The sequence below is a fragment of the Lissotriton vulgaris genome, chromosome 2_1 (genome assembly GCF_964263255.1).
Source record: "Lissotriton vulgaris chromosome 2_1, aLisVul1.2, whole genome shotgun sequence".
Classification (NCBI taxonomy): domain Eukaryota; kingdom Metazoa; phylum Chordata; class Amphibia; order Caudata; family Salamandridae; genus Lissotriton; species Lissotriton vulgaris.
In genome coordinates this window covers 1,650,568,301-1,650,595,654 of record NC_141687.1, presented here as the reverse complement: position 1 = coordinate 1,650,595,654, position 27,354 = coordinate 1,650,568,301, and the positions used below count along the sequence as shown (strand labels likewise).

Below are 27,354 nucleotides of genomic sequence, written 5' to 3'. Positions count from 1 at the left end.
CCCATCACTCAAACATTTTCATATCTTGGTGTCTTATTTGACACAAAGCTGAGCTGGGGCCCTCATGTGGCAAGAAAGAAAGGGGATATGACAAGGGTAAATGCCTCCATTTTTAATTTTGCTACAAAACTAGGGAAGAAGCCAAATACTGCAATGATGACACTCTATAATGCTAAATCGATAGCTACTGCTGTATATGGCAGTGAGTTATGGGGCTATGTAAGTGGTGAACAGTTACAGGTTACAGAAAACATTTTCTAAAACGTCTCCTCTGTGTTCCAGCCAGCACATCGAACTTAGCGGTACACGAAGAACTGGGGACTCAGTACCTATCCGATATATTTGCGCTAAGACCACTGACATGCTGGGTAAAATTGTGGTTAAATCAAGATATTCCGCTTACCCACCTGATTGTGAAAGACCTTGTGTCTCAGGACAACTCAATGTGTGTGCCCTGGTTAAAATATCTGAAAACTTGTTTTCTGAGGCTTGGATGCTTGAATCTGTTTGAAAACCCTTGTGGGATTGTAAAGGGAGATGTGGCAGCAATTAAGCGGGCTTTTCACATGGACAGGAGGACCCAAAGAGAAGGGGTGGAGCTCATGAAACCTAATATTAGGAAATATGTTATGTTAAAAACCTGTGATACCATGGAATTATATTTAACATGCACCTTCACTTCTCATGAGAAATTTCTGTTCAGGTTTAATATTTTTCATCATCTTTTAATTAGACCTAAGTCGGATATTTTAATAAAACTGCTGCTCCCTGTGGCTGCGATGGGAAGTCTCCACAGGATATGCTGCATTTTATATTTTTATGTAGGTTTTATGAATACCCACGCAGACGTTACCTTGTTGTAGTTTAAAGAAACTAAATGTTAATCAAATAAGACCAGCACTTATGTAGTTACAGCTTTTGCACAGTGACAGTGTTCTTCAAGTCTTAGAATTTTTAAAAATAACTGTCAAACTGAGAAAGTGCCTGGATCAGTGATTCCACACCTCTGAAGGATGATGTGTATATTTAATGAAATACCTTATATCATGTTGTAAATCCAGTATTAATAGCACTTTATTGTTGATTCCGCCTACTTTCTCACTAATGAAATATGTATAATATGTCCTTTTGTATTGTGATTTTAAATATGAAATGTTCAATGTATTTTATATGTGTACTTTTTATGGTTTGAAATATAACCGAAATAAAGTCTCTTTTGAATTGAATTGAATTGAATACTAAGGAATGCATTCCCTGCTGGGTCATCCCACAGATGACTGAGGCCCATTTCAATCAAATGATACTTGATCTTCTGGAGCCATTTCATTTTAGAAGCCAAGTCAGCATTCCTGACATGCAACATTGCATTAGCAAAAGGTGCCAATTCTGTGGTGGTTCACAGTCTCCACCAATAAGCCAGTGGTCTGAAACCTGCGACCTCATCAAAAGAAATACAACCAAGGTCTAGAAGCAGAGGCTTAATAGGTGTTGATTGAGGGAGTCCAGTCAGGGATCTTAAGAACTTATTTTGGGCTTGGACTAAGGGTGATAGATTTTCAAACCCCCAAAGTTCAGCGCCATAGATAATGGAAGATCTGATTTTCCCATTATAGATTGCTACAGCTGGCCCTATAGATTTAGTATATGACAACTTCTATTCTTTTAGCAGGGCTCTCGCTAGATGATTGTGCCTAGCAACTAAAAGGTCAAGTTGGGTCGCCCAATTCATCTTCCTACCCATAGTTACCCCTAGATAGGTAAAAGTATCAGTTTGCTCTAAAGATGCATTATCGAAAACTACTCTGACTTTAACAGATTTATGTCTATGCAGTACAATGTACTTAGTTTTGTCGACATTCACTGCCAGCTCATGGTCATTGCAGAAAACTATAAATTGATCAAGGGCACGTTGCAGACCAGACTGGGTTTTTGATAAAATTAGCTGTCGTCCGCAAACATTAATAGCAGTACCCTTGATCCAGCAAGAGATGGAGCATCTGCCGGAAAAATAGAATGATATGCAATAACCCTATTTATAAATAGGGAAAAGAGGGTTGGAGCAAGAACACACCCTTGCCTCACGCCTTTATTAACTGGGAAAGGATCAGTCAATTCACCCTGCTGGCCCCATCTTACTTGGGCATAATTTGCCTCATGCAGTTTGATAATAAAACCAAGGATTTCTAAGGGCATCTAGTGATTCCCACAGCTTTAAGCGAGGTACTAAATCAAATGCTGATTTTAAATCAACAAATGCAGCATAAAGGGTTCCCCCTGCTAAAATCACTGTGGACTAATAAATCATCGTAAATCGGAAAACTTGATCAATTGTGCTTACATGGGGTCAAAAGCCTGCTTGATAGGTAGATAAAACATTATGCTCTAAAATCCATTCATTAACTCTACCTAATACAAGTCTCGCAGCTATTTTTTGTAAAGTATCAATTAGGCTTATCGGCCTATAATTGCTGGGACTGGCGTGGTCTCCCTTTTTAAATATGGGGATAAATTTGGCCCCTTGCAAGGTGTCAGGTATTGACGCACCTTTAGCAATAGCATTTATGATGATAAGGATATATTCAATCCAAATGTTCCTATCCTGTTTATAAAGGGCGGCCGGAATGCAATCTGGGCCAGGAGCCCTCCCTGCTGGCTCCCTGTCTAAAACTCTATCTATCTCACCTTTGGTGAAGAGAAGAACTGCCTCAGCATTAACCTCGGGATACTTAGTGCCAGTGCTGAGCGGGGAAGCAAATTGGCCTTGAAAATGCTGGACCCAAAGTTCAGGAGGGACTGGTGTAGTTCCTGTCATATGACTGCCCCATTTGACCAATTCCCAAAATGTAGTCAGTTCTTCCCATTTGATGCATTGGTTAAACTTGCCCATCTATCCTTATCATAATGTTTCTTTGCCTTCAGTTGTGCCTTCTTATAATTTGCCTTTGCTACTTTAACCTGTTGAGGGACTCCCATCTTTATTGCATTAGAGAGATGCCAAAATGCAGTACCACATGCCTCATTATGCCACTTGGACCGTTTTTTAAGGAGAGGCTTATACGATTTTCTGGTTTTTGTAAACAATGACTTCAGTTGTAAAAAGTGATCCTGATGAATCTTCATAGGATCTGAAGAAGAATTACCATTGGCATCTAAAGAACTCATCAAAACGAGGGTCTCTTCCATGGAAGACCTAATCTGCTTTTGTAGACCATCGTCCTCTGAGACCACTGCCCCTTTTAACCGGCGGCAGTCTTGGGACATGATCACCTCTCCTATCTTAGAGACAGTGTCCACCATTGGGGGTCCAAACCGATCCTAGTTAGGGACAGTAATAGAGGATCATGATCAATCTCTGGTCTATGACAGACCACCATATACAGAAGTCTAGCCCAAAGTTCTAAACTTATAAATATGCAATCAATCCTACTACATCTGGTCCCATTGGAAAATGTGACACAGCCTTCTGCATCCGAGGGAGTTTTCCCATTAGTAGCTCTGATCCCACGCCCTATGGATAGACTTTTCAATTGGAGTGCAGCCTCAGTCCATTTGTTAATTGGATTCAGCGAGAGTGGAGGCACCCCCCAATTCTGATGCTCCTCCATACTAAGGCTACAGTCATCTACACCTAATGGCTCGAATGTACAGTTGAAGTCACCTACAATAACAAAGACACATGAGCCATACAGCCCGTCCATAAATGTGTGTAATTGAGCAATGGTTGGCGAGGATTTCCCACCCGGTAACCCTCATGCATACACATTGATTAATATAAGGTCTGGCTCACCCATAGGAGAGATCTTAATAGGAAGGATATCAGGACTGTCTATTGGTAGTTCCTTAATTTGGAGGGATTGTTGTTGTTTAATCCATATGACCAGTCCCCCACTAGGTCTCCCCTTTTTATTTGCGATGGCCGCTTTACCATAAGCCAAATAGCCCGGGCAGCAAATCGTATCTATAGACCAGGTCTCCTGTAAAACAATGAAATCATGCCCCCCAACAAAGCACGACCAATCAGAAGACATGGTTTTATAGAGCAACCCTGCAATGTTCCAAGATAATAGGGAGAATAGGTGATGGTGCAGGCTCCCTGGGTCAACCTGTGATAAAGGCAGCCCGTAATCTGGTTCTTGGCCCCCAAGTCGTGGCATCTAACCACTAAATCCAAGTCAAAAAGCTCCCTTTGTTTATTTTAGATACAGGGGATTTCCTACGCAAAGGGTATGATGTTCCTTGGGAGGCAGATTTTCTTTTAATGAGCATCAATGCCACTACTTTATATTCTAGCATATGACACAAGGATCGCATCAATGCCACTAAACACTTTTTGGGTAGCCGTCCAGCAAAATTATGGCACCACTCACAAATGTTGCTCAAGATGATTACCATCTGCCTTGAGAATAATTTATTTCTGTTTAATGGTGAGCTCTATCATCAAGTGTGTGGGACAGCGAAGGGCACCTGCTTCGCCCCAGCTATGCTAATTTGCATATGGGCTGGTGCGAGGAGCAGGTGGTCCAGACGCTGTGGAATACGAAGTGGCAGAACAATGTAGTACATTGGAGTCGGTATATCAACGACTTTTTCATTGTATCGAGGGGCACTGAAAAGAGTGCTAAGGAGTTCATTAACTCCAACCAATGATTTGAATTTGAAATTGACTAGTGTTATTAGTGCGTCTGAAGTAAATTTTTGGGGTCTTAACAGTGCATGTGCACAATGGTAAACTGCAGACCAAATTGTACCGAAAGTCTATCTATGGGAGCACATTATTGCATGCAACGAGTTTCCATCCGGGCAAGCTGGTAAGAAGTATCCCCTATGGGGAATGCCTCAGGGCCATGCGTAATTGTAGCAATGGGCAAGATTTGAAGGCTGAACTATCATGCCTCAGATCACGCTTCTTGGCAAGAGGATATTCCCAAGCATGTCTTGATGAAGGCATCTGCAAAGCAAGGCAAAAAACTAGAGAAGAAATACTTTTAATACTAAGATTAAGAAAGAGAAAGTATCGCAAGAGGGGAATAACCAGTGCAGATTAATTACCACATACAACAACCAGTAAAGTGAGCTAAGAAACATTATTTACAAACACTGGCACATCATTCACAATGACCCAATTTTGGGAAAATGTGTCCAAAGGAGACCGCAGTTCACTTATAGAAAGGCTCAATCCCTTAAACAAGCGCTGATTAGCAACATGTTACCGAGTAAAACAGGGAAGAAACCGACTGCATCATGGTTGAGTAGAAAGGGTGGTTTTATTAGATGCATGAAGTGCAAGGCTTGCACTTTTGGAAAACATACTGTCAGTTTCCCACTGGGTATTGCACAAAAGGCTCAACAAAATATCAAGGGGCAGTTTTCGTGCAAAACGGACTATGCTGTCTACGTGCTTCAGTGCCCTTGTGGGCTGAAGTACGTGGGCAGCACTATCCTTCCCGTCCATAAACGGGTGTTACAACACCTATGAGCAATTAGAATTCGGGATCAATCTTACGTTGTGGCGCGGCATTTTGAGCAGCACCACACTAAAACTGCTGAAGGTCTTTTCTATTTTGTGATTGATGCTGCCCTCTGAGTGTGAGGGGCGGTGCTCGTGAAAAGAGATTACGAAAACCCGAATCCAGTTACATCATTAAACTTAACACCAAGACTCCAGTAGGTCTTAATATGGAAGAAGATCTACATACACATCAATAGTTTCCTCCTGTATCTTCGCTGTTTGTTTTTAACTTTTTCCAGTATAACACAAGCACTTTGGGCAGATGTTGTAGTATGTAAGAAATGCACCATTATGGTAGAATATGTTTACATGCAGGCTTATAAAATTGTTTTGATCCAAATGAGTTCGGATTATCCCACTTGAGCATGATTATGGGTATTGTAATATTAGGAAATATATTGATTGATGCCAAATGACTTTATACCTATTGGACTAGATATTGAATTGAATGTTATCGTCTGTATAGAACTGAATGACCACGTTACTATGTGTGCTCCGAAAGAATAATTCAGGTTGTGAGTTAGCCCACTAGGGCAGAACTCCAGTTACGCGTGCAGCGTGTAGGGTGTATTAGTCACTTTAAGAAATACGAGCAATGCACATTAGGCATTTGAGGCTGTCAGTGTATATTTTATACATGTAGCGGGTTTTTATGAATTTAGCAAATAACGCTAGCAACAACCCACATCGTTATAAATTTTGTAAACAATGTATGCATGTGTAAACAATTGTCTATTGTCTCACGCTACAGTTTGTAGTTGAACACCTGACAAGTTCACATTCACAGTTAAAAATGCAAAGAAACTTTATTGACTTGCTAGTGAACAAGCCTGCAGGACAGGCGAAAAGCGTCTAGCATTACCAGCTGACATTAAAATTGTTCTGCGCACAGACACGGGTTTGATCTTTTCTGTTTTGAAAGTGTGGCAAATTAATTTGGACCATGACTGGGAGGTCCATATCGTCGACGCGCCCTTTGATTCGGAGGCAGTGGGCTATCCCAATCTAGTGTTGAATATGTATATATATATATATATATATATATCCATCACAAAGTTTGCCCTGCAGCAAAGACGCCCACGCAGAGGAGTGCTTCATACAAGCTTTAATTTCAAAACCGGCAGTTTTCACCTCATAAACAAAGTTCTTAACGCGTTTCAAAGCCCGGAGGCTTCTTCATCAGAGGATGTCACTTGTTCCAACTGGCTGATTCGCAGGGCAGCCATTACCTGCATGCTTGTATTATATCCACATGACTGTGTCCTCATGAGTTTTACAGGTGAGTTATTTTTCATGCATGGTGGGACCAGTAGTTTCAGTATTTTCAAAATATTCTTCCCTTGTGGGTGCAGTTCTAGAACAGTGTCTTTTTCTTTTAAAATATGAATCCATGTGGACTGCAGTGAAAGCGCCGATTTTCTTTAATTTATCTCCGCTGCGCTGAAAAGGTCCAATGCTCCGTGACCTTTCAGCCCCATAATTCACTCCATGGTGGGGCATCTTTCTCGGCCGGGCTGCCGTTAAATCCATCACAAAGTTTGCCCTGCAGCAAAGACGCCCACGCAGAGGAGTGCTTCATACAAGCTTTAATTTCAAAACCGGCAGTTTTCACCTCATAAACAAAGTTCCTAACGCGTTTCAAAGCCCGGAGGCTTCTTCATCAGAGGATGTCACTTGTTCCAACTGGCTGATTCGCAGGGGCGCCATTACCTGCATGCTTGTATTGTATCCACATGACTGTGTCCTCGTGACTTTCACAGGTGAGTTATTTTTCATGCATGCTGGGACCCGTAGTTTCAGTATTTGCGAAATATTCTTCCCTTGTGGGTGCAGTTCTAGAACAGTGTCTTTTTCTTTTAAAATATGAATCCATGTGGACTGCAGTGAAAGCGCTGATTTTCTTTCATTTATCTCCGCTGCGCTGAAAAGGTCCAATGCTCCGTGACCTTTCAGCCCCATAATTCACTCCATGGTGGGGCATCTTTCTCGGCCGGGCTGCCGAGTTAAATCCATCACAAAGTTTGCCCTGCAGCAAAGACGCCCACGCAGAGGAGTGCTTCATACAAACTTTAATTTCAAAACCGGCAGTTTTCACCTCATAAACAAAGTTCCTAACGCGTTTCAAAGCCCGGAGGCTTCTTCATCAGAGGATGTCACTTGTTCGCACTGGCTGATTCGCAGGGGCGCCACAACCTGCATGCTTGCATTATATCCACATGATGCTGGGACCCATAGTTTCAGTATTTAAAAGAAAAAGACACTGTTCTAGAACTGCACCCACAAGGGAAGAATATTTCGCAAATACGGAAACTACGGGTCCCAGCATGCATGGGCGTCTTTGCTGCAGGGCAAACTTTGTGATGGATATATATATATATATATATATATATATATATATATATATATATATATACATATATATATATATATATATATATATATATATATATATATATATATATATATATATATATATATATATATATATATATATATCCTAACCAAAGGTAACAGGGACGTTATAGTTAGACTCAGATTTTACACACACAAAACAATAGAAATTCAGCATTCATAGTTACCTGAGCTAACTATAACTTACGGCCCCACAACGTAATGCTTATGAGTTCACATATTACATCACTCATGACATGGTCAGTAATATCACTTGACCATATGGTGTAATTCCCAGACAACTCACATAGGGTCATTGTGCACTACGCACAAACTTATCTGCCAAAAAATTGTGAGTTCGTAGATGCCGGATAAACTCTATTTTAATAGTTTTCTTGATTTTTTTAAATCAGGATGTAAAAGTTCATTTTTTTAAAGAAGTGACTATCAATTACTGTTATCAAAAGGGATGAGTACTTCTAGTCTAGTGTGCCGATGCAGCAGCAATGATTTTGAATCCTGGCTTGCACACTTGACCAAATGCTGGGATCCTGGACACACAGCTATTCCTTCCTGTGCCTTAGTTTCTGAATATCCAATATAAGGGCTGCTTAGAAACCGATCACACTCCCCTCTCTTCAAGCCTTCCTCCAACCCATCTCAACTACTTAGCATTATATTACTTCGTGGAAACAAAAACATCTACCATTAAAAAACATACACCATACATGCAGAGACAGACTCTTCTTGTTACTATAAGGTGAACAAGAATAGCTGCATATTTCCGGAGTTTATGGCGCAATCCTGACTTTAATATTAAAATAGATTTCCTGTCTCTTGCTACAGCTCCTTGAGGGGACAGCATGAACATGGCTGTGCTCGTTTTGAGGCAGATCTGCAACTTTCCAATTTGAAACTGTAATTGTGTCTGCTGAAGGTCACGTCACTTGCCTATATCTTTCCCGCCTGCATTAGTGCATGTCACTGCTGCTTTGTGCTTTGTGCTCTGTAAGCGGGTTCCTGCAATGCCCATGGTATTTCTTTTGTTGTAGTTTATTGCCCCCTTTCATTATAAGGACCTGATAATGTCAGGAATTAAAATAACATTTGATTGAAGTCTGGTGAGACCAAGCCTGGCGCTCAGTTCACTTCTAGTAATGTAAAGATGATGTATTGTGGACATTTAGAAAACAAGTGTATGGGACCATGGTTGTTTATTTTTTCCTATAATGCAGCACATTTGCGAATTCACTGTGAAATTGCTGGAAAAAAAGATTTCTGGTCCTAGCAGGGACCTCACCCACAAGCCTAGGGGATCAGGGGATCCATACCCTGCCCCTTCTCCTTTTCTTTAACTTTTTGTTTGGGATTCAGCTACGTTTGAGTCCCAAAATGGCTGTCAAGACTTCCTGGTCGAAGTGCTGGCAGCCAATCAGTTCTCAGCATTATATCTGTTGGATATGCAAATGCTCCACGCCTCTAAATATAAAAAACTGTTTTTCCTTTAATATCTTGAAAACTACTAAACAGAATTACACCAAATCCTAAAAAGCACTCTTTCTGGATCAAGTTCTAGCTTTCTGCCAAATGTGGTGTAATACCGTTCAGCAGTTCAGTTCGAGCTGTAGTTGTATGTAAAATCTCCATGGGAAAATGGATGCGGAAAACACTTTTTGGGGCCTTCGTTTTCCTCGACCCCCGATTGACAAATCACAACAGCAAGACAGCAGCTGAAGTGAGTCTCAAACTACTTTAAAAAATTTCAGACAGCATTTTGCAAGACGGCAGCTGAATGGAGTGGCAAACTAGTTTTGAAAATTTCGTGAAGATTCCTCAAATGGCGCCTAAGTTATTAGCAAAACAAAAAAACTGTTTTCCTATGGAAACTAGGTCCTAACTATGACTACCTACTGGCGACCACCAGTATGAAATATACATATATATATATATGCCTGTGGAGTGGCGTCCTTAAACTGGAGAGCTTTTTGTGGAACATTTAATCACGGTTTTCTCAGCCGTGGAGGATGCACCGCCTGCGAGCAGCGGAGAAGCAGGTCTGCACAGCCGGCCCACATTCTGGCTGTGATTAACAGTGGAGGCAGTTTTGGAAAGGGAAAGGCACCACAGGTCCGGAGTCCATTTGAGGTTGAAATGAATTTAAAAGCAACTTTAATCACTGGTGAAAGAAAACACGGACCCTAATGGAGGGGATTGACGGTCACATCTACCAGCATGCATCATTAGAGATAAGCATGCATTAAAGGGAAAAGAATAGTTGTGACGCCGTGATTCACCGGATGCTGCCCCCCCCTGAGGAAGAAGCTGGTGTGCTTTGAAACGCGTTGGGGAAATGTAAAATCGGACGTTGTGTGCAGTTTCCCAAATAAAAGGGTTTGAAAACCAACTTGCCTGTGGAGTGGCGTCCTTAAACTGGAGAGCTTTTTGTGGAACATTTAATCACGGTTTTCTCAGCCGTGGAGGATGCACCGCCTGCGAGCAGCGGAGAAGCAGGTCTGCACAGCCGGCCCACATTCTGGCTGTGATTAACAGTGGAGGCAGTTTTGGAAAGGGAAAGGCACCACAGGTCCGGAGTCCATTTGAGGTTGAAATGAATTTAAAAGCAACTTTAATCACTGGTGAAAGAAAACACGGACCCTAATGGAGGGGATTGACGGTCACATCTACCAGCATGCATCATTAGAGATAAGCATGCATTAAAGGGAAAAGAATAGTTGTGACGCCGTGATTCACCGGATGCTGCCCCCCCCTGAGGAAGAAGCTGGTGTGCTTTGAAACGCGTTGGGGAAATGTAAAATCGGACGTTGTGTGCAGTTTCCCAAATAAAAGGGTTTGAAAACCAACTTGCCTGTGGAGTGGCGTCCTTAAACTGGAGAGCTTTTTGTGGAACATATATATATATATATATATATATATATATATATATATATATATATATATATATATTTATATATATATATTCACTGAAAAAACCATAGGTTTCAGGGACGTTATAGTCAGTTGTTGGGCACTTCACTAATACAAAACCATAGAAATTCCCCCCTTATAGTTGGTTGAGCTTAGTACTGAGTTAGTCTTGCTACAGCTGCAAAACTCCACATATTGTGCAATAAACATTAATATCTACACAGATGTCTCATGTTCACCATCTTTCTTGTGTGGAACTATGGGTGAATATAGGGTCAGGAATTCCCTTCCCTGTTGGCCATTTTGGCTTCCCATCCGGGAGAGAATTAAATTGAAGGCCCTTTCCATCGCCTTTAAGTCTCTCCAGGGAATGGGCCCCCCTATCCTCAGGGACCTTATATGCCCCTACAAGTCCTCGCGTTCCCTCCGCTCTGACGGGAGCAATTTGCTGACCATCCCCAGAGTGAGGAGAGCACGTTCCGGAGGCCGGAGGTTCTCTGTGAATGTTGCCAAGACCTGGAAGGATCTTCCCGCCGCTCTTCGCCTGGAACCCTGTCTCCAGAAGTTTCGGAAATCTTTAAAGACATTCCTTTTTCCACGAGGAGTATGAGTCCGCTGTCTGAGGATCATGGAAGCTTGCGGTGTGTATCAGCGCTGGGACGCTCCTGGGCAGCCATGCGCTTAAGAAATCTATTTTCATTTCATTCATTTCTATTTTCATTGTGGGACTTGGCTCACAGAGTGACACTTTGGCTTTTGCAACACGGGTGACTGTAGCACTCCAACACGGGCACCCTCATCCAGTGTTGTCAGATTTCTTCTGCTTTCTATAGCCCAAACACAACTAAAAAGTAGCTCAAACTAGCTCAAAATTGCTACTTTAGAGAAGGAGGGGCAGGGACAGCGTCAAGCAGCTGGTGAATGCATTGGAATTGATGTTGCAGCAGTATGCCAAATAAATATTTCTCTAATAAAGCACTTTAACATACTACTTTGCTGGAGCGTTGTATATACATTTATAATCTGGCAACTAGCACAAACCAAAATTTTCCGACGAAAAATATAGTCCAATTGTGTGTGATCTAGCCTAATCTGGCAACACTGATGCCACAGCCACTCCCTCACGGCTGGTTTACACCCACACCACACCCATCCAGCAAAGGCGTTACAGGACACGTGACCCTACTAATATAAAAAAAACAGGCACACGTGCTCTACGCCATTTAGAGTGCGTGGCCTCACTTCTCACTGAGTTAGTAGCACTGCAAGTACTGAGCCGGTGTACAACCTACAAAGCTGATAAGTGTACTAGTATGTCGTCTGCCATGGCGATATCAAGACTCAGTTCCAAATGTGAAACCTGTTAGCTTGCAGAACGGAGCTGCATGATGTAGAGGGTGCCGTGATCGTGAAAACGTGAGCAGTGAGGCCTTGGTGTGCAGTATCGGGCAGATACCTCTGGGCGGCGGGAGTGGATGGGGTACAGCAGCTTGAATGCAGAAAGACGGCAGAGTGATTTAGGCGTACGTACTCGTATATACTCTGGCCCAGCGTCGGATTTGTAATTCGAGCACTGGTGCAATGCCCAACGGGCTGGTGCTGAGTTCCAATTGTCGGCTGCTTTATGGAACAGTCTGAGGGGCAGATTTGGTCGATGTCACTGTTGTTTGGATACAGCCATCAGTCCAGTGGGTGCCTGAATGGCCTTTCTGGAGGCAGATGGGCGTCATTACCTCACGTTTAACAACAGGCAGAAGTATCACTTTCTTTCTCTTGCAGGGCCGTCCATTAATGTAGGCATACCTAGCAGTGCAGGGGGCCTAGGTAGAAGTGGCCTTACTTGTTTTAAAGTCACCAGTGTACACAAATCCGTGCATTTTTTTTGTATCTCCCCCCCTTTTTTAAATAAAATTTTGCCAAAGCAGTGTTTTGAGGAAAGGCAATATCCAAATGTGGCACACTTTTTTTTTTGTGTGCCGAAGCCGATTTTGAATCCTAATCCAACCCTGCTATCCAACCCAGCTCTGCCATTACTAATTCTGTACTATCTTTCAGATGTGGGAGCTTGAAAGTTCCACTAGGTCATGGCACGTGGTTGGAGACAGAGCGAGGGCGTAAAATTAAGCTGTGACAGTTTTGTACACAGTATGGGCACTCAGTGTCCCTCCTCATCTCTTCTTTTCTCTCCCTCACACTCTTTCTATCTCCCTCTTCCTCTTACTCTGTTTGTCTCTTTCTCTGTCTCTCTCTTCCTCTCTCTCTGTATCTCTCACTCTTCCTCTGTTTCTCTGTTCCTCTTTCTCACACTCTCTCTCTATTCTTCTCTCACTCTTTCTCTCTGTCTCTTTGTCCTTCTCACTCTTTCTCTCTGTCTTCTTCTCACTTTCTTTCTTTTCCCCACTCTCTTTCTCTCACTCTCCACTGTTTCTCTTTGTCTTCTGCTCACTCTTTCTTTCTTTCTTTCTTTCTCTCTCTCTACCTCTCTTCTTTGATGGACGCATGATGCACAATCACGAATCCACGTTCACCCCGCCCCCCCAACACCACCAAAGCTGAACACGCAAAAAATCTGTGATGATGCGTGGCCATCCTGAACGCACGAGAGAGTTGCTTCGGCACGTGGTGGACCCTCTTACACATGCGCCGATGGCACAAGCTGAGCAGAGAGACTTCTTTCCACAGCAGTGGGCAGTCACCTCTGGGCGGTGGGAGTGGATAGTGTGCAGCAGTATGGGCGCACAAGAGCGCACAGACACCTTCGATCAGTAGGAGTGCATTGGGTGCACCAGCCTCATTGAGCATTAGCGAAACAAAGAATTATGTGTATACAGTTGTATGTACTCTGCAATTACTAATTCTATACTATCTTTCAGATCACTAAACTTGAGGGTTGCACTATCTCCCGGCAAGTGGTTTCTTTCTTCCTCTATCTCACTCTTTATCTCTCTCTCGTACTCTCTCTCGTACTGTTTCTCTCTGTATCTCTCTCTCTTCCTATCTCTCACACTGATTCTCTTGTTGTCTTCCTCTCTGTCTCGCTCTTTCCCTCTTCAGCTGGCTTCCTCTCTCTCACTCTTTCTCTCTTCTTCTCTCACTCTTTCACTCTCTCTCTCCCTCTCTCTCACTCTTTCGCTCTTTCTTCATCTCTCACGCTTTCTCTCTCTCTTGTCCTCTCTCTCACTCTTTCTCTCTGTCTTCCTCTCCCACACTGATTCTCTCTCTCTTCCTCGTATCTCACTTTTTCTCTCTTTCTCTTTCTTCCTCTCTCTCACACTGTTTCTTTCTTCCTTGTAGCTCACTCTTTCTCTCTTACTCTCTTTTACTCTTTCTGTCTGTCTTCCTCTCTCTCACACTGTTTCTCTTTCTTGTATCTTACTATTCCTCTTTTCCTCTCCCTCACTCTTTCCCTGTCGTCCTCTCTCTCTCACTCTCTCTCTCACTCTTTCTATCTCTCTTCCACTCTCACTCTTTCTCTATCTCTTCCTCTCTCTCATTCTTTCCCTCTCCCTTCCTCTCTCTCACTCTTTCTCTCTTTCTCTCTTCCTTGTATCTCACTCTTTCTCTCTCTTTCCCTGTCTTCCTCTCTTTCACACTATTTCTCTCTTCCTTCTACCTCACTCTTTCTCTCTACCTCGATCTCACTCTTTCTCTCTCTCTCTTCCTCTCTCCCACTCTTTCTCTCTCTCTCTCTTCCTCTCTCACTCTTTCTCTCTCTGTCTTCCTCTCTCTCACACTGTTTCTCTTCCTCTCTTCCTTGTATCTTACTCTTCCTCTCTCTCACTCTTTCTCTCTTCTTCCTCTCTCACTCTTTCTCTCTCTCTCTCTCTCTCTCTCTCTCTCTCGCAATCTCATTTCCTGGACGCATGACACACCATCTTATCTTTCTTTTTGTCTTGCGGGCTGTGATTCACAAATGGACCAGCGATGACAGGCCACCGCTTTATATAGTTTTATTTGTTGTTGTTTTGTTTAAATAAAATGTTTTATATGCAAATCTTTACAAGACTAAGATTCTTATTTGTCCAACCGCACAGGGACACTTCTGGGTGCAAGAAGACTGTTGGGGTATGCTGTTGATGTGGGAAGAGGGTGTGTTACCTGCTAATGTGGGTAGATGCAGCGCGAAAGGGGTATCTCTCAGAGAAAGTACTCCGGTATGTTTTCAGAAATGCCTCGGACAGATGCAAGCTGACGGACTGAATCACAAAATGGCTTTTCAATACTCATGTAGTATGACTTATGAACAGTTCCCACCCAGGCTCGCAAAGGGACAGCTGTGGCCCGTGGACCTGACTCGCAGAGGGAGAACTATGGGCCGTCCGCTCCCAAAGGAACAGCAGCGCGGTAGCTCACAGAGGTAGAGGCACAGCAGCATAGTAGCTCGCAAAGGTACAGAGCTGCAACCCAACGCACTGACTTCTAAAGACATAGCTGTGAAGTGGTGATGTTGGGCAGAGGGAGGAAATAATAAGCAACCCCATTCTTTCATTAGGGAATACTAAATCCGAAATTAAATTTGATAAAGATAAGACATTTCCACCGGTGATGTCAAACAGGACTATCCTGAAAGAATATCAAAGTATATGGGGACTGTAACAATAATCATGTTGATAATTACAGTGGACAATTTAATTGAAGACATACGTGCAAATGTCAGATTCTGTAAATATAACGAGACATTAGTGATTGTCATGAATTGAAATGTTAAGTAAAAAACTTGAAATAAAGTGATAACATACATTTTAAACTACCGCACCTACAATGCATCATAATGTGCTAGGAAGGGGCTCGGTATAAATTACAGAAACTGTAAAAGGACAATTGTTGACACTGTGACCAAGACCTGCCGGTCGAAACGCGTAGGTGTGGGGGGTGCTGGCAAGCTCCTCTAAAAAAAAAAAACTGACTTATTGAACTGAGCGAGTACGGACATATTCTTTTGGCAAAGGATATATATATATATATATATATATATATATATATATATATATATATATATATATATATATATATATATATATATATATATATATATATATATATATAGTGCATTCAATAAATTATGCGCTGGAGCAAGTGGAGGCCTGCATGCACAGTTTCCCCCATCCCATGACAAAACACTTTCCGCTGTTTCACATTTCCATATTATACACTGGTCATTCATGTCCAGTGCATGATAAATAAAAACCCTGCAAAAAGTGAAGCCCACAAAGTGTATAGGCTTCACTAAGGGGCACATACCTTCCATCGATTGCCACACTCATTGCAAAGGACAAAGGTGGTCATAGGCTCATCAGCACTGCGCGTCTGCACCTGAGGGAACATAATACAACATAGCAGAGTTAACAAGAGCGGTAGTGGTGCAGCCTCCTGTACAAGCAGAGAGTGTGGATGACACAGCAGAGATACATCATTAGTAGAGTTTAAGGATATGTCATCCCATTGAAAGATCTGTGAGCCTCCAGGAGGTCATAGGTTTGAATTTTACCTGGGTCATCTCACGGTTAATTGAATCTCAAGGTGATAAAACTAACATCATTGATTACCTGTAAGACCTGTTGATAAGACTGAATCAGCAAATCAGCCGTATATAGCTGGTCCATATTTTTTGATGGTTGGAGGGGCTGATCAGTTAACACTAATTCATATAGCAAAGCTAAAATGCCCAAAAAATAATGATGCCAACAGCCACATCCAAACCTGGGCACAGACCAGACTTGTATTTTACGCTACACTTCCAACCGAGGAGAAGCACATATATTGATATGCCGAGCCTTGAAGAGATAGATCTCACAATGTGACTGAATTAGAGTGCATATGCTTACATGCCATCCCTCCTGATTCAGGGAAATTATACACTGCCAGTAAACTGCTTCTGCTGGCCAGTGCACAACATTGTTGCTATGCTCCCTCTGCCTGCTATAGCGCGTTTTCTGTGCTGCTGACAGGCAAGGGGAAAAAATGTACATTTACTTATAGTTCCATAAATGACAATAGACCCAATTCAGGCCTCATTAGAAGTCAATGGGAGAAATTTAATTCTCCTGATTATTTAAACAATATCTCCCACTTTCTTCTTCTAAAATGTTGGCATGTATACATATGTAGCCCTTGCCAAAGTGGCAATAATGTAGTGTGGAGTTTAATCACCATAACTATGACAATGACTCCCCACTAGGGCTGCACATCACACAGGTTCAATACTCAGTCTCCGTGATCTCAACATACAAGGTTGCCAACCAGAAGCTGGTGCAAGTCAATAGGAGGATTTGTGCTGTCAGCAGATTCCATCCCGAAAATTGATTTGCTGTCATTGGGGAAGACCGCTCTGGCATGCTGCTACTTACCAAAACAATAATGGGGAAAAAACTATCATTTGTGAATGTGCACCAAAAAACGCTCTTCGTGAATTGGCAAATATTGGTGCATTTTTGAAAATGTATATTTGAACCAGCACAGTCTACTAATGAACTAAATCAAACTTTATGAAGGTAACTGATCTTTCATTCTCCCAGGGCTTTAAGTGGGCAGGGTCTCACCGGTGCTGAGCACCGGCAGTTTTTCAAAAGGGGTCTCGAGACGGGTCTCTATTGGCCTCTGTTTTGTGCCCTGGCACAGGCGGTCCGTTTTTTTCCAGTCTGCACCGACAGCTGGAACATCGATGTGTGCGTGCTCACACTGCCCACTTCTCAGGAGTGGAGAGGTTACGGCATGATGTCATGCCAGGTGAGCGTTGTAGAAGGGAAATCCTTTACAGAGAGTCATTTTCTCTCTGGATTTCCCTTCTCTTTTTGAAACTCAGGAGCAGCAACATTGTAGTGGTGTCACCAGGGCTTTAAGTGGAAGCTTTTCAATAATATAAACACGCCATAGTTGCTACTTATGTATCTGATGCAACTAACAACCATTGGCAAAGCAAATAGTCCTGAGTTGTTGTAGGCATGATGTTACTTGTTGTGTCATATATCTGGATGCAATGACAGAAACAGCAAAATACAAGTCGGGCAGCGCACTATGCCAAGCACAGATTTTTAGGTTATGTGTTTTTAAGCTACGCCCTTAATTACATTATCCACGTCCCTTTAAGAGATCCCCCCTTTCTCAACCCACTTAAAGCCCTGCATTCTCCTCCTCCTTGTCTTCCACCACCTCCTAGCCTGTCACTCCTATTTTTTCTTTTTCTAAGCAGATTTCAAGTTTTTATATTGGGCAAGGGGCATTGGGGATAGTAAAAGAGAGTCTAGCGCCCCTCCAGAACGCCCTTTTTTCCCTTACAATTGAAACTGGGAAATACTGGGGTTAATGTACTTGCCACAAAGATCTATGTGAACCCAGCACGTGTCAGGGAGGAATACTGGCAAGTGAAGTCTTCATTTGCGGAAGAGATGTAAATGCCATCTCTGGTCACAGGTCTGATGTGTCATAAAACAGCAGAGATTTATTGTGCATGTTCGGAACCTGGTGTACAATACCTCCGTCTCAGATTTGTGTTTTATGTAAGACGGCTCAATCGGTTAATACTGCTGCAGAGATGATTGTGTTGCCTGCAGGTCACAAGCTAAACATTTGCTAAATTAGCTGAAAGAGTAATGCAGCATCTTCAAACAACTTCATGCAACCTGCAAAGCCGAAGTTTGAAACCTTAAGGGCTTTGATTATTCTAAAGTTGATAACATTGGTTTCATTGGCTAAAACTTATTAATAAGTGCCCGAAAATTAAGTTTTCAGTGCATGCCATAGGAATGTTTGTTTTGAAGTAAGACACATATACATATCCGCCATTCTCATAGTGCACAAAAAGGCCTAAGTATCTTATATTCATAATGAGGAGCATGAGAAAGTCTAAAAGTTGTGAAGAGCATGCTGAGTATATCTTAGTTTTCCATGATTATCAAGTCAAATCAAATCAAATCAAAAATCCTTTATTCAGTATTCGTAATATAGAAACACAATAAAAGTACATATAAAAATGTACGTAAAAACAGTGATTCAAAATTTCAACATTGACAAACGGTACCAGTAGATAAAGTGCTAAAGTGTGATCTAGACAATAGTAGACAAACAAAAGCTACTATCAAATGCATAGAATTAAAAAAGAAGCTACATTTTATACTATGAATGCATTACATATTCTAACCTAGGTTTGGTCTGTGCCTAACACAAAACTTCAAGAATTGGGCAATATTTTTCGTGAGGTAATGATCTTCCAGAAATTGCAGCACGAGATAGGCAGGGCAACATCTTCGTAAACCCAAAGTTTTTAATAATGGAATTAGCCATTGTTTCCTCGGCTCTTTATAAAAACTTGCAGAATAAAACTGCGTGAATCATTGAATCATTTGAAGCTTCATCGCAGGGACAAGATATCAAATTAGTTGACCAATCATTAATTTTCGGAAAAGAGATCAATCAATGAAATATGTTATCCTGTAACGAGTTAACAAAAAAAATTCATAACCATTCAATTCAATGGTTAAATATGGCTGCATAGTTAGGGTGGTTTGGATTGTTAACATATGTTGAACAGTAGTTTTAGCTACCTCGGATGTCAAGTTATTAGGCTTCGACCGTACTTGGTATGAGGTCAAACTGCTCCTAGCATATCAAAACATGGACATAGGGAGTTGACTGTATGTTAAGGGAGGCATTTCCTCCCCATCTGCTGGTTATTGCTTTTAACAGTGAAGAAGGACACAGTGAATGTGCTGAGTCAGCACATCTCACAATGACAATTCACTGGGACCAGCATGGATTCCGGATCCTTTTCCAAATATAGCTGCTGAATCCAATCGATCAATCAATCACAGTATTTGTAAAGCGCACTACTTACCCGTGAGGGTCTCAAGGTGCTGGGGGTGAGGGGGTGCTACTACTGCTCGAAGAGCCAGGTCTTGAGGAGTCTTCTGAATGTGAGTAGGTTTTGGGTCTGCCGTAGGTGGGTGGGGAGGGTGTTCCAGGTCTTGGCGGCGAGGAAGGAGAAGGATCTGCCGCCGGAGGTCGCTTGTTGGATGCGGGGAACAGCGACCAGGGCGATGCCGGCGTAGAGGAGCTGGCGGGTGGGGGTGTAGAAGGTGAATCGTCTGTTGAGGTATGCTGGTCCAGTGTTGTGGAGTGCCTTGTGTGCATGGGTGAGGAGTTTGAAGGTGATCCTCTTGTTGGCGGGGAGCCAGTGCAGGTGCACAGGTGGGGAGTGATGTGGCTGAAGCGGGGCGTGTTGAGAATCAGACGTGCAGAGGCGTTCTGAATGTGTTGAAGCGCCTCAGGAGTTTGGCTGGAATTCCTGCATAGAGTGCGTTTCCGTAGTCCAACCTGCTACTGACGAGGGCCTGGGTGACCGTTCTTCTCGTTTCAGAGGGGATCCACTTGTAGATCCTGCAGAGCGTGTTGAAGCAGGAGGAGGAGACGGCGTTGACCTGCTTAGTCATGGAGAGGGTGGAGTCGAGGATGATTCCTAGGTTGCGTGCGTGGTCGGTGGGTGTTGGTGCTGTTTCCAGTGTGGTCGGCCACCAGGTGTCATCCCAGGCTGAGGGGGTGGATACGAAGATTTGGACGTCCGTCTTATCCGAGTTCAGCTTCAGTCGGCTGTTCCTCATCCATTTTGCGGCGGCCTTCATTCCTTCGTGAAGGTTGGTCTTGGCAGTTTGGGGGTCTTTGGTGAGGGAGAGGATCAGCTGGGTGTCATCAGCGTAGGGATGATGTTGAGGTTGTGTTGTCGGGCGACGTGGGCGAGAGGAGCCATGTAGATGTTGAACAGCTTCGGGCTGAGGGATGAACCCTGGGGTATGCCACAGATGATCTCGGTGGCTTTGGAGCGGAAGGGGGGGAGGTGGACACTCTGTGTTCTGCCGGAGAGGAAGGAAGTGGTCCAGTCCAGGGCCTTCTCTTGAATCCCGGTTTCGTCGAGGCGTGTTTGTAGTGTGCGGTGGCAGACCGTGTCGAGGCGGCTGATAGGTCCAGGAGGATGAGGGCTGCTGTTTCTCCGTTGTCTAGCAGTGTCCTGATGTCGTCGGTGGCAGCGATGAGAGCAGTCTTTGTGCTGTGGTTGCTTCGGAACCCGGATTGGGATGGGTCCAGGATGTTGTTCTCCTCGAGGTAGTGGGTCAGTTGTTTGTTGACGATTTTCTAGATGACCTTCGCCGGGAATGGGAGCAGGGAGATGGTCCGGAAGTTCTTGAGGTCTTAGGGTCAGCCTTGGGCTTCTTGTGCAGGGCATTGATCTCTGGGTGCTTCCAGCTTTCCGGGAAGGTTGCTGTCTCGAAGGAGATGTTGATCACTTTCCGGATTTGGGGTGCGATGGCTTTGTCAGTTTTGTTGAAGATGTGGTGTGGGCATGGGTCTGAAGGTGATCCTGAGTGGATGGAGTTCATGATCATGCGGGTGTCGTCGTCGCTGATGTTGGTCCAGGAGAGCAGGTGGTTGCTGCGGGTGGTGGACGCTGGGTAGAAGGAATCTGTTGGTGTGGGGATGGTCATAACGTTGAAGCTGTCATGGATGTCGGCGATCTTGCGATGGAAGAAGGTGGCCAGCGAGTCGCACAGGTCTTGTAAGGGTGGGATCTCGTTGGTGTTGGACCTGGGGTTGGAGAGTTCCTTCACGATCTTGAAGAGCTCTTTGCTGTTGCGTGCATTGTTGTCTAGGCAGACTTTGAATGAGGATCTTTTGGCGGATCTGATGTGGTGGTGGTGTCTGCGGGTGACGGTCTTGTGGGTCGTGTAGCTGTCCAGTGTTCGTTCTCAAAGCCATTTCTTCTCCAGTTCTTCGGTGAACCAGTTGACTTTCTTGCTGGTGTGGCTGTTCGAGGGTTTCTTGAGTGGGGCGAAGGTGTTGGCGCAGTCGTCGATCCATTGTCTGAGGTTGCGTGGGGTGATGTCGGGGTCAGTGGGGTCAGTGGGTAGGTTCTTTGCGAGGGAGGTGTTAGTGGTCTTTGGTGGTGCGTGGTGTGCTTCCTGTAGGTGAAGTGGATGCAGCGGTGGTCAGTCCAGTGGAGTTCGGTGGTGTGGTTGAAGGAGATGTGGGGATTTGCAGAGAAGATGGGGTCAAGCTTGTGGCCGGCCGCATGGGTGGGTGCGGAGACGAGTTGTCTGAGGCCGAGGTTGGCGAGGTTGTCGATCAGGGTGGCAGAGTTGGCGTTGCTGGCGTTGCTGTTGTTCTCGAGGTGGAAGTTCAGGTCCCAGAGGCGGATGTAGTCCATGGAGGCAAGTGCATGAGTGCTGGCGAGGTCGGCAATGGAGTCGCTGAACTGTGGTCGGGGTCCGGGGGGTCTGTAGGAACCTCTGAGGGTGGTGTTGTGATCTGTGTGAATCTGGAAGTGCAGGTGCTCGGTGATATTGAGGCTGTCGTCTGAGTGGGTGGAGACCTTGAGGGTGGATTTGTGGATGATGGCGATTCCTCCTCCAACTCCATTTGTGCGGTCTCTGCGTGAGATCCTGTAGCTGTCCGGGATGGCTATAGCGACGTCAGGTGCTGAGGAGTCATTCTACCAGGAAGGCAACATCTGGGGCGAATGTGTCGAGCATAGTTCGACAGCGTGTTTGCGTGCGGAGCTTGTGTTCAGGAGTATGCAGCGGAGGTGGTTGAGTCCGGTCCTTGTTGGTGGTTTGGCGGCTCTTTAGCAGGTGAAGCTGCGTTTGTGGCAGGAGAAAGGACCATGGGTGCGTTTCGAGGCAGCCTGGAAGCAGCTGTGGTCTCGACCGGCGTTGAGTGCATGGAGGGTGCTGGCGTCGTAGCGGAGTCTGGCGTCGTGGCGGTCGTGGGGACCAGGTGTTCTGGCACTGGGCGCGGTCCAGGTGCGGACGGGTGCAGACCGGCTTGCCTTTGGCGCCCCAGCGGCTGCCGTATAAGGGGGAAGTGGGAAGGAGGAGCAGCTGGGAGGTGGGAGTGGGGCGGCCAATGGGTGGGGAGGGGGCAGGTCCGCAGGGAAGCAGCGGCGGGAACGGCGATCGGGCGGGGTGCAGAAGGAAAAAGAGGGCGCAAAAATAAAAAAACACAGGAGCAACAGTGGGAAAGAATGCTACAGCAGACAATACAACAAAAAACAGCAAATAAAGGCAATAGTAACCAGCAATGGGCCACATGGGAGCAACAGTGCACAGGGGTCATGGGGGAGCGGCAAACTAGCGGCAGCAGCGGGGGAGAGACACGGGCGCACTGTTGGTGCTGTGCATTGTGGGGAGCGGGCTGACCTGCGAGCAGGGTCAAGGGTCGTCAAGAACCCGGCTGCATTTAATTTTAACCATGCAATGTGTTAAAAAATTACTACCATTCTAGATTTACACTTTGTATATTTACAGGTGTGTTTTTGAAATGCTTGAACAGTGAGTCGTTTTTAAGTCGAACCTACCAGACACTACAAACTTCCTGGTTGCAAACCACTTTTTGTGAGCTTACCAAGAACATGCACTCAGTTTAGAGTCTGCCCATTGCTTGCCGTTGGTTGGTGTTATTGTCGCTCTCATTTCCTTGCTTTATATTCAATGGCGTGCCTTCCTTCTCTTGGGTTGGTCCCTCACCTGGTGCATACTCACTCTACCATTCTCGTGATTGGATGACTTGTAATCTTCCACTGCTCACTTTCAGGGAACTGTTGTTTTTCTTTAAGCGCTCCATGAGTGTCCATGTGCTTGCGGGTGCTTTCCCTTATGTGCTACTTTGCCCTTCACATCAGGGCCAGCTCTGGGACAGTGATACCAGTGCCAGCACACCAGGTGCTGACCTCAGGGGGCACCATATATGCAAGTTTACATTTTTTTTTAAAGAACATGGTGCTGTGTTCCTTGCTTCCAGAAATTTCCAAGTAATAATAAAAATGTCAAAATACCACGGTGATTAATGTGCTTCCTCGAGAGAGATTAGAGTTTTGTCTAGTTGAGGTTTTCACTGGTCATAAAATAGCACAGAGGATTAATATGTCTGCTGCAATGCACGTATACAAAGTGCATATAGTGTAAATAGGTCAGTAGGTTACTGCTTTTCTATGAGACATCCTTTTGTTACTTGATGTTTATAAGTTAAAATCCTAATATCTAATATAGAACAGTGAATTCATAACTGTCATCAAAAGACTGGATGCCCTCTTCAAGATTAGAGCTTAGATTAATGTTGTAAAAAGTGTTCATTTGGGTAGGCGATCGATTCTAATTATTAAAGACAACCCCCAAATATGGTGATCGTTTTTCAATTCTGAGTTTGTGCTTTTCCAAACCAAGCACTCTTAAACTATGCTGTCTACCAGTATGGATGACATGCAGTGACGGCTGCCACAAACAAAGGGTGGTGGAGTGGGTGGAGGGAATGCGAGAGGGGAAGCACAGGAGAGGGGGTTAGCCCGCGGAGGTCTGGGGGTGCTAGTAGTCATATATTAAAATAAGAACTTACCTGAAGCCGCCGGCCTCCTCCCGCACTGCGTTGTGCCTTCTAACCTCCTCTTGGTCCTAGCAGCCTCTGGGACTGTATCCCTTCCATCCCAGTGCTGCTCTCGTGCTATGAGAGTATCACAGGGATTGGCCTGAGCAGGCTGGAAAGAGATGGGTTCAGACCGGGGAGTCTGTGGGGTTTCTCCATCCAGGCTGTTCAATGCAGCCTGGCTGAAGAAACCTAAGTGTGCATGTGTGTTTGGCCAGCCTAATACGGCCGGCCAAACACATATGTGCACTTAGTGAGCGCACAGGGCACTCCTCCTCCCCCTCCTCCGTCCCACCCTGCCCCTCCCTAAAGTGCTGGCTCAGAGCGGGCAAATGAAAAATAAAATGATGGTAAAAAATTGTTTTATTTTTCATTTGCTGGCTCTGAGCCAGGCAGTGGGGCGATGCTCCTCTGCCATTGTGGAGGAGCTGTCCTGATGACATGTCACTCCTACAACTTTTAGTCCTCTGGCTTATGTAACATTTCCTATATGCTGATTTACATATGTATGATTGATTTTCTCTGTGTAATGTGTGTGTGATGCAAAGTGCTCTGATACGGTACACTGGTATGAGTGGCGCTATATAACAAATTAAATGCATGTGAGAGAGAGCAGTTATGGAGACTTGAGCAGCACTGTTAAAAGGTGGTGGGTCATCACTTCAACCATGAATTTGGGATGCCATCAAACATTTTCGCATCAGGCGCCACCAGCGCTAGAGCCGGGCCACTTCACATTCTTGCCCCCTCGAACTCTTGTTGTTGCTCCTCCTCGCAGCTATTGCATTGATCCCCTATACCCCCTCTTTTCTTTATGTTTGTATGCTTTTATGAAGGTGCCACCAGCCCAGCCCCATCGTGCTCTGAGAACCGCCAGCCATTCAGAAAAAAAACTGCCCTACTCTCAGATACAGGGAGGCAACAAGGTCATTACCTTCCATTGTGGGACTGCTGTGGGGTTCACAGGCACCTAAAGTCCTCCTGAGCCATTACTGCAGCCTACCTACTGGCTGCTCCCTACACTCCCTCTCTCTGGCCTCCACGAGGTTGTGGCTGCTCCCTAAGCTCCCTCTCTGGCCTCCACAAGGCTGTGGCTGCTCCCTACGCTTCCTCTCTGGCCTCCACTAGGCTATGACTGCTCCCTACGCTCCCTCTCTCAGGCCTCCACGAGGCTGTGGCTGCTCCCTGTGCTCCCTCTTCGGCCGCCACAAGGCTGTGGCTGCTCCCTACGCTACCTCTCTGGCCTCCACTAGGCTGTGTCTGCTCCCTGTGCTACCTCTCAGGCCTCCACTAGGCTGTGACTGCTCCCAACGCTCCCTCTCTCAGGCATCCACGAGGCTGTGGCTGCTCCATACGCTCCCTCTCTCTGGCCTCCACAAGGCCGTGAGTTCTCCCTACGCTCCCTTTCTCAAGCCTCCTCGAGGCTGTGGCTGCTCCATACGCTCCCTCTCTCTGGCCTCCAGGGGGCTGTGGCTGCTTCCTACGGTCCCTATGTCTGGCCTCCACAAGGCTGTTGCGCTTCCTACGCTCCCTCCTTCTGGACCCCATGAGTCTATACCTGCTCACTATGCTCCCTCTCCCCGGTGCCCACGAGGCTGTGCCTGCTCCCACCACTCCCTCTCTCTGGCCTCCACGAGGCTGTTGCACTTCCTACGCTCCCTCTTTCTGGACCTCACAAGACTGTGGCTGTTCCCTACGGTCCCTATCTTTGGCCTCTGGCCTCCATGAGGCTGAGGCACTCCCTACAATCGCTTTTAATAGCCTCCCAAAGGCTGAGACTGCTCCCTACGCTCTATCGCTCTGGCCTCCACGAGGCTGTGGTGCTTGCTCGCACTAGCCTCTACAAGGCTGTTGTGCTTGCTCTCACTAGCCTCCACAAGGCTGTGGTGCTTGCTCTCACTAGCCTCCACAGGGCTGTGCTGCTTGCTCTCACTAGCCGCCACAAGGCTGTGCTGCTTGCTGTCACTAGCCGCCACAAGGCTGTGCTGCTTGCTGTCACTAGCCTCCACAAGGCTGTGCTGCTTGCTGTCTCTAGCCTCCACAAGGATGTGCTGCTTGCTCTCACTAGCCTCCACAAGGCTGTGGTGCTTGCTTTCACTAGTCTGCACAAGGCAGTGCTGCTTGCTCTCACTAGCCTCCACAAGGCTGTCGTGCTTGCTCTCACTAGTCTCCACAAGGCTGTGGTGCTTGCTCGCACTAGCCTCCACAAGGCCGTGCTGCTTGCTGTCTCTAGCCTCCACAAGGATGTGCTGCTTGCTCTCACTAGCCTCCACAACTGTGTGGTGCTTGCTCTACCTAACCTCCACAAGGCTGTGCTGCTTGCTCTCACTAGCCTGCACAAGGCTGTGCTGCTTGCACTCACTAGCCTCCACAAAGCTGTGGTGCATGCTCTCACTAGCCTCCACACGGCTGTGTTGTTTGCTCTCACTAGCCTCCACAAAGCTGTGGTGCATGCTCTCACTAGCCTCCACACGGATGTGTTGCTTGCTCTCACTAGCCTCCACAAAGCTGTGGTGCATGCTCTCACTAGCCTGCACAAGGCTGTGCTGCTTGCACTCACTAGCCTCCACAAAGCTGTAGTGCATGCTCTCACTAGCCTCCACAAAGCTGTGCTGCTTGCTCTCACTCGCCTGCACAAGGCTGTGCTGCTTGCACTCACTAGCCTCCACAAAGCTGTGGTGCATGCTCTCACTAGCCTCCACAAAGCTGTGCTGCTTGCTCTCACTCGCCTGCACAAGGCTGTGCTGCTTGCACTCACTAGCCTCCACAAAGCTGTAGTGCATGCTCTCACTAGCCTCCACAAAGCTGTGCTGCTTGCTCTCACTCGCCTGCACAAGGCTGTGCTGCTTGCACTCACTAGCCTCCACAAAGCTGTGGTGCATGCTCTCACTAGCCCCCACACGGCTGTGGTGCTTGCTCTCACTAGCCTTCACACGGCTGTGGTGCTTGCACTCACTAGCCTCCACAAAGCTGTGGTGCATGCTCTCACTAGCCTCCACACGGCTGTGTTGTTTGCTCTCACTAGCCTCCACAAAGCTGTGGTGCATGCTCTCACTAGCCTCCACACGGCTGTGTTGCTTGCTCTCACTAGCCTCCACAAAGCTGTGGTGCATGCTCTCACTAGCCTG

General features: G+C 45.5%; 1 protein-coding gene across 1 annotated transcript in view; it reads right to left on the bottom strand.

The window, feature by feature from the left end:
* The window catches only part of LOC147733017 (transcription elongation factor A protein 3-like), a 292,384-nt gene that overhangs the window by 39,298 nt on the left and 225,732 nt on the right, over nt 1-27,354 (bottom strand). Inside the window, exon 16 of the mRNA XM_086957573.1 lies at nt 16,067-16,138. Coding sequence (XP_086813699.1) covers nt 16,067-16,138 — 72 coding nt within the window. The remainder of the gene's footprint in view (nt 1-16,066; nt 16,139-27,354) is intronic.